At 46.2% G+C, this 16,496-nt stretch overlaps 1 protein-coding gene and 1 long non-coding RNA gene across 5 annotated transcripts in view; one reads left to right on the plus strand and one right to left on the minus strand.

The window, feature by feature from the left end:
* Nucleotides 1–4,103: 4,103 nt before the first annotated feature.
* The window catches only part of LOC137332377 (uncharacterized), an 86,725-nt gene continuing 74,332 nt past the window's right edge, over nucleotides 4,104–16,496 (minus strand). The window contains exons 4-5 of one of the 4 annotated variants that reach the window (XR_010965642.1): nucleotides 6,165–6,250; nucleotides 4,104–5,367 (exon numbers count right to left, since the gene is read on the minus strand). This is a non-coding gene — a long non-coding RNA (uncharacterized lncRNA). Of the gene's footprint in view, nucleotides 5,368–6,152; nucleotides 6,251–12,290; nucleotides 12,825–16,496 lie in introns of those variants that run through there. The other 3 variants (XR_010965643.1, XR_010965644.1, XR_010965645.1) reach the window with 3 other exon arrangements.
* Nucleotides 5,006–16,496, plus strand: part of LOC137332376 (organic cation/carnitine transporter 2-like) — a 54,373-nt gene continuing 42,882 nt past the window's right edge. Inside the window, exon 1 of the mRNA XM_067996155.1 lies at nucleotides 5,006–5,425. Within this exon, the coding sequence (XP_067852256.1) occupies nucleotides 5,036–5,425 (390 nt within the window). The 5' untranslated portion in view covers nucleotides 5,006–5,035. The remainder of the gene's footprint in view (nucleotides 5,426–16,496) is intronic.

Consider the following 16,496-nt stretch of genomic DNA (forward strand, 5'->3'; position numbering starts at 1 on the left):
CTGGGAGAAGTGACGTGGAGAGTGAGGTCCCCCAACTCCGGGACACTGGGAGAAGTGACGTGGAGAGTGAGGTCCCCCAACTCCCGGACACTGGGATAATTGACATGGAGAGTGAGATCCCCCTACTCTGGGACACTGGGAGAAGTGACGTGGAGAGTGAGGTCCCCCAACTCTGGGACACTGGGAGAAGTGACGTGGAGAGTGAGGTCCCCCAACTCCTGGACACTGGGAGAAGTGACGTGGGAAGTGAGGACCCCCAACTCCGGGACACTGGGAGAAGCAATGCGGAGAGTGAGATCCCCCAACTCCGGGTAATCGAGAGCAGCAGGACGGTCACGGAGAGCGAGCAAACAGTGAAGGCTGAGGATTCGGACTCGGTCGTGGATCTCACGGGCAGATCACCCCACGAGACTCCACCGACAACTCCCGAGCGTGGACACTCCCCCATGGGAGGGCAGCCCTCGTACCTCAGCCCAAGGTCCATCCAGCAGTACGCGCACACCATGCCAATGCAGAATCTGGACCAAGGGATGGAAAAGGAGGGTAGAGTAGAACCCGGATTGATGTAATTGTAGGACCTTAATTTTTGTCCTTTTTATTATTTTTAAATGGCTCTAAAAATCGCATCAATCAACGTGTGTCGTGTTAAATCAACTACGTGATGTGCTGCGACCCTGAACTACCTGTCCGGGGTCAAGGGGAACCTGCTGTTCTTGCACCTCAGCAACTACCGGCAGTGGTCACGCATGTGGATTCAGGGGCAATCGATCTGTTCAGGAGGCAACGATTTTCGTTCCTCCGGCCTGGGGATTCTGCTGCGAGGAGACCAATTCGCCATCACCGAAGTCAAGGAGGTGGTGGGGGGGTCGCCTGCTCGTATCAGAACGCCACGCTCGACTGATCAATGAGTACGCCCGACCCTCAAGAGCGAGCGGCTGGGGGTCTTCCAGCATCTCCTGATGATGCTGACGACCTCCAGGCCGAGACCTCAACTGCATCATTGATGCAGTTGGACAATCCAGCAGGGCTGGCAGAATACTGGACAACACGTCCAAACTCGTGATAGAAGCTGTGAAAGACGCAAAGCTTCGCAAAGTTTTCAGCAATCCTGCAGAGGGAGCGCCGCAGAGATACACCTGGTCCAGATCAGACGGGTCCATCCGTTCCAGGGTAGACTTCCTATTTGTGTCCCCAACGCTCAAGGTCAGATCCACCGACGTCCAGCTGATGCTCTTCCCTGACCACTGCCTCCTACTGGCCGACTGTCAACTGCAGGCGGACCAGAAAATGGGCAGGGGGATATGGAAGCTGAATGTGAGACTGTTGACCCCGGAGAACATCGAGGAACTAAGAAGGGACTATTTTGGTTGGAGGACCGTGAAGCCCCTCTTCAACTCCACGGTGCACTGGTGGGAAGTGATCAAGGCCAACATCAAGAGGTTCTTCATCCTCAAAGGTGTTCAGAAGGCAAGAGAGAGTCAGAGGGAAGTGTTGCAGCTCCAGAAAAACATGCAGGATCTGCTCCAGCTGCAGTCGAAGGTGGTCGATTTTGGAGAGGAACTCAGAGAGATGAAGGGCCAGCAAGCCTCGCTCCTCGCTTTGAGGCCTCAAAGATCATCTTCTGGTCCAGAGTCTGCTCCATGGAGCAGAATGAAGAGTGCTCGTGCTTCTTCTTCCAGAAGCTGCACAGAGAGACCTCTGTGATCAGCAGCCTGAAGGAGATAGAAGGCTCGGTGACATCTTCATAGGCCAACATACTGAGGATCAGCAAGTCCTTTTATGCCGGTCTGTATGACATGAAGTCCACAGACAGCATGGCCTCCCAGTCCTTCCTGTCCCCTATCATGGAGGTCTTAGAGGACAGCAAGCGGGAGAGCATAGATCGACTTTGGAAGAGCTGACAAAGGCCGTCTGATCCTTCGAGAAAAGTGGAACTCCTGGAAGCGATGGCTTACCAATTGAGTTGTACTCGGCTCTGTGGGACTGGATAGGTCCAGACCTGCTGGAAGTATACGGGGGTATTCTTCTGGCAGGCAGCATGTCAGAGTCCATGAGGAAAGGCATCATCACCCTCATCTACAAGCGGAAGGGGGAGAGGGAAGAAGTCAAAAATTGGCGACCCATTTCCTTTCTAAATACCAACTACAAGATTCTGTCTAAGGTCATCGCCAGCAGGTGCAAGTCTGCTCTGGAGCTGGTGATCCACCCCAATCAGACCTATGCTATACCCAGCAGGAAGATCTCTGATAGTCTTGAGCTGCTCAGGGATATGATCGCCTACGTGCGGGTCAGAAAGGTGAACACTTGCCTCATAAGCTTGGACCAGGAGAAGACCTTTGACAGAATATCTCACACGTACATGATGAATGTGCTCTCCAAAATGGGGTTTTGGGAGAGAATCTGCAATTGGATCTGACTGCTCTACACGGGCATCCATAATGCAGTCTTAATCAATGGATGGGAATCAGAGAGCTTCCCGATCAGATCTGGAGTCAGGCAGGGCTATCCTCTCTCTGCGGTCTTATTCGTGTGATGTATCGAGCCATTTGCTGCATCCATCAGGAAGGATGCAGGTATCAGGGAGGCGTCGATCCCAGGAAGCGGAGGCTCTTAGGTTAAGGCCACCGTGTGCATAGATGATGCCACCGTCTTTTGCTCCGATCAGCGGCTGGTTCACATACTGTTGGGCATCTGCGAACAGTTTGAGCTGGCCTCGGGGGGCCAGAGTGAACCGCAGTAAGAGCGAGGCCATGTTCTTTGGCAGGCAGGAGACCCGATCCTTTGTTCCCTTCACCATCAGCTTCGACTACCTGAAGGTGCTAGGGATCTGATTCAGGGGGCCCCAGGCCTGAACCAAGTACAGGGAAGAACCGGTCACCAAGTCCAAACAGAAGCTTGGTATGTGGGAGGGACGTTCTCCCTCCATGGCCGTCAGAAAGCTGGTGATAAGGTGTGAGGTGCTCTTGTTGTTGCTTTACGTGGTCCAGGTCTGGCCCATTCCCCGCTACTCTGCCGTTACAGTCACGCGAGCCATCTTCCACTTTGTCTGGAGGTCCAAGGTAGAATGCGTCCACAGGGACACCATGTACAAGCTCTGAGACAAAGGGGGGAAGAGTGTCTCCAATGCCGCCCTGATCCTGATGGCCACCTTTGTGTGTGGCTGCCTCAGGTTTTGTGTAGACCCCCGGTACGCAAACACCGAGTGTCACTATGTGCTGAGTTCCTACCTGTGCACCACACTGAGAAGGTTGGGTCTGGCCATGCTAGCCGAGCAGACGTAGGATGTCCCGTCAAGCTGGACCGTACCCCACCACCTGTCCCAGGTGGAGAAGTTCCTGAAGAGGAACCCTTTCGACCACAAAGCCATCTGACAGTAATTGGCTCGGAAAGTTCTGGGGGTCCTGCAGGGAAAGGAGAGGTTGGATTCAATCGGGCAGATCTCTGACCAGATGGTCGATGCCATTTGGGAGAACATTGTGTCATTGGAACTGACCAACATGCACCAGGTTGTAGCTTGGATGGTGGTGAGAAGGGCCCTTTCAGTGCGGTCTTTCCTACACACAAGGCATCTCAGTGCCACCATGAGCTGCCCCAAGGCTGCAGTGGGGACCAGACTGCCGTCCACCTCCTAGTGAACTGCCCCTTCACGCAGATGGTGTGGAGAGAGATGCGTTGGTATCTGTCCCGATTCATCCCCAACAGCTAGGTAACACAGGATACTGTGCTGTACTGGCTGTTCTCCAGGATGTACACCGAGACAGATATCAACTCCTACTGGAAGACCATCAATTTGGTGAAGGAAGCCCTTTGTTCTGCCCGAAACCTGCTGGCGTTCCAGCTGAAGGAGCTGTCTGCAATCAAGAGTTGCCGACTGGCACACTCCAAGGTCCAGGAGTACATGTTGCGGGACGCACTGAAGTGAAGTGCAGCTTACACAAAGGCTCTATGGGGAATGGCCACCGTGTAAGGCCACCCCACCTTGTGTTGTTCACCATGTATTATAAGATAGGTACAGTGTTTGAATTGTAATATTGGGATCGTATTGTCTATGACCTGTATTGTATTATTTTGAATTGTATTGCCTTGGAATTGTGATATTTACATTGTACTGTGTGTATCCTTAAATTTTATTAAATAAAGTATATTTTGAAATTTAAAAAAAACAGGACCCCGATTTCCATATTAAAAGGGACTGAAATAGACTGGTGCTTTGGACACCAGGCAGTAGGCCCTTTTCAAAATGGCTGTTACTTTCCCATTCACTTAGGATTGCCAACTCTGGTTGGACATTACCCTGGAGGTTTCATCACATGATATCCTGCCTCCAACCACCATGACTCCATAATTGGACTTCCCATGCCAATTAAAGAGTGAACAGCCTCTTCATTACCCAATTGAATGATTCTTGACTGTCAGTCAAGCAGCCATCTCCAATATTTTTATAACTAATAAACGAAATGTTTGAAGAAAATGAAATAAAAATGGACAACTTTTTTAATGCACCTAGGATTTTTCTCCTGGGTTGCTCGCAGCAGTGTCCTGGAGACTCTGGGACAATCCTGGAGGGTTGACAACCCTACGCTAATGGCAAGTGAAGGCAGTCAAAATCAACCCAATTTGGCCCAATGTAATAGGGGAGATCTTTTCTTGATCACAACATCTGCCATCTGCATGAACAGCCCTGTCTAAATCTCTTCCCATTCCACCACAAAAATGCTATAATCTACAGATGTTTCTGAATGGGGATCAACTCACATGGTTCCAATTCCTGCCACCTCATCAAAGGCAGTTCCCAAATCCTGCCAAAATCCTACTTCACTGTTGGCAAACAAGTTGTTTTCTACAAGAATCGAGGGATTGGGAGGAGCGGTCAGTGCCGGATGAAGACTGGATTACTATTTATAGGTAGAAAGGATCTAGAATTATTTACACTTCGAAATAATGCAGCTCTGCAAACTTCTGCTCTGCCCTCCATCGGCCAATTGCTGCAGCTTTACTAAAGACATTCGCTGTCGGTCCTCCCGCTGCAACTAACATGCGGGATTACGATGAAATGACCGCTTTCCTCGGAGAATGGGGACCCTATCAGAGGTTTATTTTCTTCTTTTTGAGCCTCAGTGTCTTTCCCAACGGGTTCTGCGGTCTGTCCATCGTTTTCATCGGGGACGTTCCAGAGCATCGCTGCTTAATTCCGGGGAATCTCAATCTCAGTGAAGTGTGGATGAATCGGACTCTCCCTCTGGTCCAAGAAGGAGACAAACTCCAGTACAGCAAATGCAGACGGTACCGGTTGGACGTGATATCGAATCTTTCGGAGACATTTCCCGACTTAGATTTCTTCAATATGTCTGAGGTCGAACAGGAGCCCTGTTTGGATGGATGGGAGTACAGTAAGGATCAATACATCTCCACCATCGTCACCGAGGTATGTGGCTGGAGGGACACAATGGTCCCACCGGCAATAGTTCGCCTGAGAATAGTTTGTGAAGATAACTGTCATATGGTCAGAGTTTATTTTGTAAATAAAATGAACACATTTATTTGAATCCAGATATTACCAGACACCTGCAATTCTTGCATGACCTCGGGTAGGTACTTTATAATGTTTAATCTGGCTTGCCTTTCGGTACAAAAACACATTAGAAAATTGTACCTTAGCCTCGGACTCTAACTTTGTTCCCATTTTCCTCATCTTGTCCAGACCCAAACGACCTTAATGAATCTAATTTCACATTTCCCGATCCCAATCTCTTTCCTCTCAGGACCTGAACCTCTTTGTGAATTTTCTCTTATAAACCCTCGCATTTTTTCCCCTCCTTTCGTGAAGGCAGTGACTATAGCAGGGATACAGTTTCACGGGTGATGGGAGTCCTGGTACAAGTACTACTCTACAAGTGAGAACTTTTTACTTGTTCCTAGACAGTGAGTGTTGGATGGTAATTTGACTGTGAGGTTATGTCACAGCCAAGCCTGTCCTCACATGGTGTTCATACACACACACACTTTCCAGCAGAGATCATTGAATAGCAATCGAGAGTCAGAACACTGATTGATTTACCTCCTTCCTAGTCAAGTAATACTGAGACCAATTGTAGTACCCCACCACTAACACAAGTACGATTAGAAAACTGGATAAAAAACAAGAATCAAACCTGGAATGTTACCTGCAGTATGGCTCAGTACCAAGCAATATGTGGTGTGATCTGCAGCAAGTGGTTCATCACCTGACTCTCCAAAGCCTCTCTACCACCTGCAAGGCACAAGTCAGGAGTGAAATGGAATACTCTCCACTTGCCCATATGTGTGTAGCTCCAACAACCCTCAAGAAGCTCGACATTATGCAGGACAAAGCAGTCCGCTTGATCGGCACCCCATCTACTGGCTTAAGCTTCCACTCCCTTCACCATCGGCATATCATGACTGAAATGTGTACCATCTACAGGATGCACTGTAGAACTCACCAAAGCTTCTTCTGCAGCACCTCCCATCCCTCCATCATCTAGGACAGGGGCAGCAGGTGCATGGGAACACATCATCTCTAAGATCCCCTCCAAGTTACACACCATCTTGACTTGGACATATATCGCCGTTCCTTCATTATCGTTGGGTCAAAATACTGGATCCCCCTTACCTAACAGCACCATGGGAGAACCTTCACCACACAGACTACAGCAGTTCAAGAAGAAGGCCCACCACCAGCTTCTCAAGGACAACTAGAGATGGGCAATAAACGCCAGCCTTGCCAGCAACGCCCACATCCTGACGATGAATGAATAAAAAAAATGGTGCTTTTACCCACTGAGTCCTTGAACCTTCTTTAGTTTCCAACATGCCTTCCATTACATAGTTAATGAATTTGAAGAAAGTAGAGGACTGAAGGGCTCTATTTTATAAGGCGTATAACTCCCTCAGCATTTGGCAGCACTGTAGGTGATCCCTAGCTGCATATTCTGCAGAAACTGCAGTGCTCTAATTACATCAAAAATGCACTAAGACACCTAATTTGCTGGACCCTAAAATGTTTTAATGCTAATCAGCGTATCCAAGGTGTTATTTTAATATAAATGAATTAATTTCAGGTCTTGCTGGCTTTATGTTTGCCCATGGAATGTTGATGGGATCATTTCAGAGCTAAAGATTATCTCAAGGGATTAAACGCAAAAAGTTTTCTGAACTTAAAAACAAAGCCAGTGATTGCAGAAATACAATTACACCATTATTTCTCATATGAAAACATTAATAATTAACATTTACCTTTCTAAATCCTATTTGTAAATGTTTTAAGATGAGAGGGGTTGCATGATGTGATTAGGAAACAATGCAGATCCCCTCCCCCCTCCCCATACCAAACAGCCTGAAAATCCAGCGGCCGTGATCCTGGCAATTACATTGGGATTGCGTTTACTGGTACCCTCCAACACTGACACTGCTGAAGAATATGGGTGAGTGGGAGGGCACCTCATTTGCATGAGGCTGGACAGCACATCTTGGGCACCCACCTGGCCCATGATGCAGAAGCTCTGGGCAGTTGCCATCTGGGAGAAAGCCTGACAACGCCCCCCCCCCCCCCAACAACATGACCATTTTTCAGCCACTATCTAACCCCTACAAAGGAACCCTAACATCTCCACTTAGATGCTGAATTCTATATGAACCCCAGAAGTGGGAAATCCCTGCCCGCAGCCCCGCCCGTTCTAATTCAGTCTAATTTTGTAAGGAGCGAGCGGACATTCCGCTCCATATAAAACTGGGTGGGAAATCCCAGATAAGAAGTATTTAAAATACAAGATGGGTAATTGTTTTGTACTGATCTAACACAATGACCAATTCATTCGCAACACCTGGCCATTCAGGAAGATATCTTGTCAAGCTCTAGAAGGATGTGAAGGGAGGGAACTAATACCCCCTTGGGGTGGGGTGGGGGGGGGTTGGGGGTAGGACAGGGTACAGACAGATTGTGCTTTTAAATTAGATGACCCACCAGAGTGGGTGAATATACACATATTCTTTATTTTTGTAACAGTATGGGAACAGAAATTATACGAATTGTATCAAGTATCTCTCATTATAATATTGAGTGTTCTATACATATTTTCCACTGTGGAATAAAGCAGCTTACGAATCAAACTGAATGTTATTGTGCCTAGTGTTAGCAGTCTGCCTTTGAAGAAATTGAAGGAGCGCATGTGCAAAAGACACAGTGACCCGATTAAGAACAGAAGGGAGTTTCACTGTTACACTCCCAGGGCCTGAATCGATTTACGGCAGTGGGAGTCAATTTCTGTCTGAAGCAGGTGACACCACTGAACCCAAGTAGATATCTGTGACAGACCTGAATTCATAACATGCACATAGGAAGAAAAAATGGGCAACACACATACTCCATGAATTATGTTGAAATAGCTAAGGATGAATTTGCAAGAGACTTAGGAGTCTTAGCAGATTAAATCCTCAAATCAATGTAGAGCAGTGTTGACTCTAAGGATGGAGTCTTACGGTTTCAGACACTAGCTAATCAAACAACAGATTGACCTAGAAATTGGATTGCGTAGGTGAAAAACGGACACTGAAAGGTCCAATATGTCATTCAGCGCAAGCATTTTCATTCCACGGTGGGTATGAGCCACACGCCATATTGGAAAGGGTGCCCTGTAGTCATCCAGGGTACCCTGTAGTCATCCAAGGCGCCCAGTTGAAACTAATGTTAAGCCCATTGCGTATGCAAATCGGGGGCCGAATACCTATTTACGGCCCCTTTACAAAATGAGTTCCTGACTGACCACAGCATACGCTGTGCATGCTGCGCTCTCTTTTTTCAGGTGAAAAGTAACTGTCTTTAAAGGAACAGCTGGAGGCTGCCAACAAAAAGGTAAGTAAAAATTATTTTACTTCATTATCTGTAAAGTGCTTTGGGACATCCTGAGGTCTTGAAAAGCGCTATATAAATGCAAGTTCTTTCTTTCTTTCCCAGCGATCGCTGGAGACATTTGCCAGATCAGTCAGTCTTAGTGCTCCAAAGAATTTTTAAAAAATGACAAAAACCTTGTTTGCCAGGGAAAATGCTTTTATCATTTTCCCACTGGAAAGCAGGCAACAGCGAGAGAGGGAACATCAGTTTTACTTGGTGGCGGATTTCCAAAAGAGTGGGGCCTCATTGATGGCACATGAGGGACTATCAGGCCCCTACCAACAACCCCTTGTCTTCTATGAATAGGAAAGGATTCTATTCTATTAATGTACAGGTGGTGTTGGATTATGACAACCTTGAAAATGAATGTGCAATACCTCAGGAGCAGATATGATTCCTTCATTTTGCGATAGTTGCCACTATTATTTGAAGGAGCAAGCAGACTGGACAGATGCCTCCCAAGGAGGAGCCTTGTCTATTGGTCCATTAAGAAACCCACAAAAAAATGTGGAACAGGGATATATCAAAGTTAATTTTCCACCCAAATTCTGTGAACATATGATTGACATGACAAAGCAGAGATTCAATTTTTTTGGACAGATCATAGTGGCTCTGCTCTATAACCCTGAGAAGATCTGTAAAATTACCTGTGTTTACTGTTTACTGCACAATATTGCCATTGAGAGAGGAGGAACCGTGGAATCAGGGGACCAGGAAGTGCAGTGTTGATCAGTGATGGAGGAGGAGGAAGAAATGGTTGAAGGTGACATGCAAGCAGATTTATGTTCAAACATTGCTCGACGGGACTTTTTTTTATTCATTCATGGGATGTGGGCGTCGCTGGCATGGCCAGCATTTATTGCCCATCCCTAATTGCCCTTGAGAAGGTGGTGGTGAGCCGAGATGGATTATCCACTTGGCACTTCTGGCTGAAGTTGGTTGCAAACACTTCAGCCTTGTCTTTTGCATGCACTTGCTGGGCTCTGCCATCATTGAGGATGGGGATGTTCACGGAGCCTCCTCCTCCCATTAGTTGTTTAATTGTCCACCACCATTCACGACTGGATGTGATAGGACTGCAGAGCTTTGATCCGATACGTTGGTTGTGGGATTACTTAGATCTGTCTATAGCATGCTGCTTCCGCTGTTTAGCATGCATGTAGTCCTGCGTTGTAGCTTCACCAGGTTAGCATCTCATTTTTAGGTATGCCTGGTGCTGCTCCTGGCATGCACTTCTACACTCCTCATTGAACCAGGGTTGATCCCCTGTTTTGTAGTTAATGGTAGAGTGAGGGAAATGCTGGGCCATGAGGTTACAGATTGCGGTGGAATACAATTCTGCTACTGCTGATGGCCCACAGCACCTCATGGATGCCCAGTTTTGAGCTGCTAGATCTGTTCTGAATCTTTCCCATTTAACACGGTGGTAGTGCCACACAACACGATGGATGGTGTCCTCAGTGTGATGACGGGACTTGATCTCCACAAGGACTGTGCGGTGGTCACTCCTACCAATACTGTCATGAACAGATGCATCTGTGACAGGTAGATTGGTGGGAATGAGGTCAAGTAGGTTTTTCCCTCGTGTTGGTTCTCTCACCACCTGCCATAGGCCCAGTCTGGCAGCTATGTTCTTCAGGACTTAGCCAGCTCGGTCAGTAGTGGTGCTACTGAGCCACTCTTGGTGATTGACATTGAAGTCTCCCACCCAGAGTACATTCTGTGCTCTTGCTACCCTCAGTGCTTCCTCTAAGTGGTGCTCAACATGGAGGAGTACTGATTCATCAGCTGAGGGAGGGCGGTAGGTGCAGGAGGTTTCCTTGCCCATGTTTGACCTAATGCCATGAGACTTCATGGGGTCCGGAGTCAATGTTGAGGACTCCCAGGGCCACTCCCTCCTGACTGTATACCACTTTACCACCACCTCTGGTGGGTCTGTCCTGCCGGTGGGACAGGACATACTCTGGACTTGCACCTAAGTCTAATTCTGCACTTGCCGCTCTATCTTATTGAGCACAATACAGTTCAATCAACTTGAGTTCAATTATATATACTGTGTACTCATCAATCCTCAATGCCCATATTTATATGTTCCTCCTCAAAAGAGCACTCAGAACTAAGTAGAAATAAAGAATAATCAGTTTTTTCCTTATTGGTACCCTGTGTATGTGCTACTACTGTTTCTTCCCCTTGGTGCTTCTCCTTGTTAATTGTGGATAGTGTGTATTCTCTGCTTCCTAATCTAATGCTCTTTCTAGGTACTGCATCAGTAGGGGGAGTAAGAATGGTGTGAGACAACTTCTTCTCAAGGCAGGCCTCATGGGATTTTTGTGACCATGTACCTACTTATAATGGTCTGAGAGGGCCCTAGAAATAGTACAAGCATTTTGGACCCCACACTGCCTGGCAGTTCATGGCTACTACTACTAGGCACCTCATAAATTCTTTGAGGGAGCTGGATGGAGTAGATGGGTATTAAAAAGCTGCCTCATGCATGTCTCCTCCTGCCATGCGCCAGCTATTGAACATTCGGTCCAGATGACCAGGGATGTATGTGGGAACAGACTGTTGACTACCACTGAGGAGTGTGAAGTCACCATTAAGATTCCCTCAAGCTTACAAATCCTGGTGAAAGCCTGCTATAAATTGGAGCCCCAAGTCCCAATAGCCGTATTCACAAAGTTTGTGAGAGAAACAGCATCTGTGCTTTGGACCTATGCTCCCCTGCAGATGCCTCTGGAATTGCCATTCACTCCATGGTGGACTGCATGTTTATGAAACCTTCACATATTGCTATAGGGATGATAGAGCTGTGCTTCTTCAGAATTTTAGACATATCTTTCAAAAGACTGCATGAAGCATTTGTGGTTATTTACGAACTTCCTTTTATTGGTAGCCCCAACAAAATAATGGGGCAGAAATTGCTTGCAAAATAACAGTGAGCTCAACGGCGTTCACCGTTGTTAGCGGCGAAATGGAGGAGCAAATTCCGAGGTTCGCACATGTGCAGTGAATCTCAGAAATCCGGAACTTGCTCCTATTGGTTCGCCGGCGATATGACAGCATTCGAATTAAAGGTATATCGCTCACTGCAATCAGGGGAATCATTGAAATATGGCCAACTTGCTCATCTGCCCAACTGGAAAGTAACTAATATCACCACAAAACAGGTACGCTTAAAAATACCAGGTCTAAATTAAGTTTTAATAGTCTTAATGACTGCCAAAAAACTGAAAATTAACTTTTAAAAATGTGGAGTCTCAGTACTCCTTATTTTAATAGATTTTGGCCATTTAAAAAAAAATTAAATCAAAAATTAAAATTTATTTTTAAATTTTCCCTTCTGTCTCTTTTATTTAATTCAATTATTTCTTACCCTCTCTTTTTTTCACTGCCTGTAACTGTTTTTACAATGATTTTAATGTTGTACCTTTTGCTTCCTGGTTTTCACATCCCAAGCCGACAGAGACAGTTAAAGTAGAGTGTCAAAAATGCTGCGATCTGATTGGTCGAGGGGAAAGATCGATCCTCTTGCTTCTCCCAGGGTTCTAACTTCCCTTGAACTGACGCTGGGCTCTTCTCCGCTTCCTATTCGAGGAAGTGCCCGAAGTAAAGTCCACGGTAAGTTAGTGGGTTAGTATAAATCTATGGAGCAGCAAGCTCTGATGGTTCGCTGCTCCGAGCAATTTCTGCCCCATTAATCTATGGCCCCTGCAGCAAGGTAACTTCTGGCCATAGACTTTTGTTCAGCTGGTTTCTGCTCTTCTGCTGCCACCTCCAGTTACTCCTCTGCACTTATGCTCGGTGATTTTCCAGTTGTTCCCTCCTAATTCTTACTAAGTGAATTCCACTGAGTTGAATGTATCTGAGCTGCAGGATTAGATACTTGTGTGATGGGCTGGTTTTCTCATGCAAGCTGGGGATAGAAACACTTGTTTTGGGAACCAGCAACAGAAAAAGGAATATATGTTACTATTCTACCTCTCTGAAATGACTGGGCAAACGTGTTCAATGGCAAATGAGTGCCAATTTGCTCTTGTGCAGAATGAACATGGATTTTAATGAGGAAGTCAATTTGAATAGAGAGAAAGAAGATGAAGGAAAAGAGGACACTTGCCTTGCCGTAAAGCCACCAAGCTCTCCCTTGCCCACAAACTCAATTGATTCCACTCCAACTATCTATAGCACTGCCTCCTTGTATGGAAAGAGCAGCCTAGACTTTGCATATTAGAGAATTTGGGGCATGGTAGGGCTTCCACCTGCACTTTGTTCCAGCTGATTTTCTGGTCTCAGGATTATTTTCATAATTTTAATAGGTTCCCCAACCTTCACTGAGTAGTCTTCCTGGAATGGAACCTTGGAGGTATGCAACAACATAGCGTTGCCAACATCCTCCAAATTTCTGGCAAAACAGACTTTTCATTAAAATCACATCACAGCACCAATTACATCATCAGGCCATGACTTTTGAATTTAAAATAGCCCCCCGCCTGCCTGTAGTGGGAGCCTCGGCCGACTTAAAAGTCGGCAAAGAGGAAATGGCGGGAAGGGAGCGACCTCAAGCTAGTAGGTTGACTCGGCCTAATCTTAAACCATTCTTGCTGGGCGAGGGGAGTTAAAATTGAGGCCATTGTGTCACTGGAGAATTGCAGGTGTTTTGTTGTGAGAAAAGTATGCCCAGGAATTTAACTTAATTTAAGTGGTGCAAGGTCTTTCATTTTTATACAACAGCACAGAAGAACATTGATATTTACTCTGTCCCAAACTGGTGATTCCCCATAGTACAGCCCCCATCATTGCTCCCTTGAGTCCAGGGGGCACAGACTTGAGCATATTTGACACACAACTGGTTTAGCCATTCATCACTAGATCTGGCTGGACCTCAGTCTCCCCTGCCAAACCCACCCACTACTCCAAGATCATCCTGGAGAACAAAAATAACCCCTGATTTCTTCTCACGACTACCAACCATCCCATTAACCCCCTTTACCCTCACCTCCAATAACAAGTGCAAGAAGCTCATGGACTTCCTTGTCACTAAGGTTGAGGCCATCAATTTATTTGCCTTTGCTGCTATCTCCCCTTTCTCATCCCCAACAAGCCAAAACTCCTCCAGGCTGCCCCATCATAGCTCTGAACTTTAGTTTCTCATCAATCTTCCATCATGCGAGCACATCTCATCCATTAGATCCACCTCCTGCTTCTTTTAGCCATTCCCACTAAACTGTTGGCCACCCAACTTCTCTTCCTGGCCCCCATGCTACCTTACATTGTAAATAGTTTCCTCTCCTCTGGTACTGTCCTCCTTCCATTCAAAACTACCATCATCACTCCTTCCTCAAAAAACCCACTTTCAATCCCTCTGTCCCTGAAAACTATCACCCCATCCTCAATCTCCCTTTCCTCTCCAAAGTCATTTCCAATTCCATGTCCTTGTTTCCATGTTTGAATCTCACTAAACAGGTTTCCAGCTCATGCCACAGCACCGAGGTGTCCCTAACCAAAGTCAGAAATGACATCCTCTGTGACTTTGACCATGGTGCATTATCCCTCCTAATCCTCTTTCATCTCTCTGCAGCCTTTGACAAGGATCAATCACACCATCCTCTTCCAATTGCCCCCTCCATTGTCCAGCTCAGTGGGACTGCCCTTGCTTAGTTCCACTCTTACCTATCTAATCATGGCCAGAGCCTCCCTTTCTGCTCCTGTACCATTACCTTTGGAGCCTCCCCCCGCCCCACCCCCGCAAGGATCTACTTTGGGCCTTCCTCTTTATCTACATGCTGCCCCTTGCTAACATCATCCTCAGATATGGGTCAGCTTCCACTTGTAAGCTGAGGGCACCCAGCTCTAACTCTCCACCACCTCTCTCCACCCCTTCATTTTCTCTGTGTTGTCAGACAGTTTGCCCGATATCCAGTCTTGAATGAGCCACAGTTGAACCCTGAGTTGAGTTTCCAACCATATATACTCTTCAATATAAAGAGGGCTTACTTCCATCTCCATAATATCACCCACCTCCGCCACCACCTCAACCCATCTACTGTTGAAACTGTCATCTATGCCTTTTTCATCTTCAGATTTGACTATTCCAATGCTCTCCTGGCTGGCCTCCAATCCTCCATAAACTTCAGCCCATCCGGCCCATATCCTATCCCACACCAAGTCCTGCTCACCCATCACCCCTGTGTTCACTGACCTACAGTGACTCCCAGTCCCCCAATGCCTCAAATTTAAAATTCTCATCCCTGTATTTAAATGCCTTCCTAGATTTGCTTCGCCCTATCTCTGCAACCTCCTCCGGCCCTACATCCCTCCAGAACTCTCCATTCCTCTGACTCTGGCCTTTTCTGCATCCAGAAATTCCCTTCGCCCCAACATTGTGGACATGCCTTCAGCTGTCTAGGCTCTACGCTGTGGAAATTCCTTCCTAAACCTCTCTGCCTCTCCATCTTTGCTCTCCTTTTTTTAAGACCCTCTTTAATAGGTACCTCTTTGATTAAGCTTTTAGTCACCCCTCCTAATATCTCCTTCTTTGGCTTAGTGTCCATTTTTATCTGATTATGCCTCTGCGAAGGACCTTGGGACATTTTTCTACGTTAAAAGTGCTATTTAAATGCAAATTGTTATTGTTGAGCTGCTAGGCGGGATTTTCTGCTTTGGTGAGATTTTCCACTTTGGTGGAAAGCCAGTATGAAGTTGCTGTGGGAGGCTTTGCACCTGCTTAACATCTCTCACAATAACCCTGGTGGATTTTCCAGGGTCAGCCTCATTTCCATTTTTTTAGACAGAGATGTAGCAGTGTTCCTGCCTGCACTACGAACAGTTACATTGAACTACTACCTTAAGGCAACCTTCATGTTCTCCCAGTGGAATAACATGAGAAATTTATTTGGTCAGATACAAAGCAAACTTTGTGCCTGAGTAATAGCTGAGGAAACCCCATGTGCTAGTTAAATTGAAATTTAGGCTTCCTTCAATAATCAAAAGCCACAACTATACCAAGAGGCACTTGATTTGTCCAGGTTAATGTATTCATTAACAGATGCACTATATGGTACATAACCAAATGAGGAGCCCTAGCTTGCTTTGCAATATGCTGCTGTTAATACTACACAATTGTTAGATTGTCATATAATCATCTTAAATTGCAACATCTTTTGTTTAAAGTGAATTTTCGCACAGTAATTGATTAATGGATTTAAACCCTGATTTGTGGGGAACTTGCATTGTTAGTGAATCTGCGATCAACAATACATTAAATTCCCTTACAAAAACTTCAGAATAGAAGCACTTATATGTTGCTTGTGGAGTTTGTAGCCATGGTTTATGTCTTTGTCTTGTGTGCTAATGCTGTAACTATTTTCCAATTCCCCATTCTAGCATGCTTGCCCCAATGCTTTCCTGTTCATCTGTCATCTGGCAGTTACTTGCCTTCTTTTCAGCTGCTCTTTAAGACAGTAATTCAATCTCGGTATTTAATACATCAAGTACTCTTATCTGAATTATTGTCTTGTATTCATATTCGTTCTTTCTCTACCTATGTCTGCAGCATATCTTTATCAATATCTAGACTGTATGCAAATTC

This window comes from Heptranchias perlo, chromosome 14, assembly GCF_035084215.1.
Source record: "Heptranchias perlo isolate sHepPer1 chromosome 14, sHepPer1.hap1, whole genome shotgun sequence".
NCBI lineage: Eukaryota > Metazoa > Chordata > Chondrichthyes > Hexanchiformes > Hexanchidae > Heptranchias > Heptranchias perlo.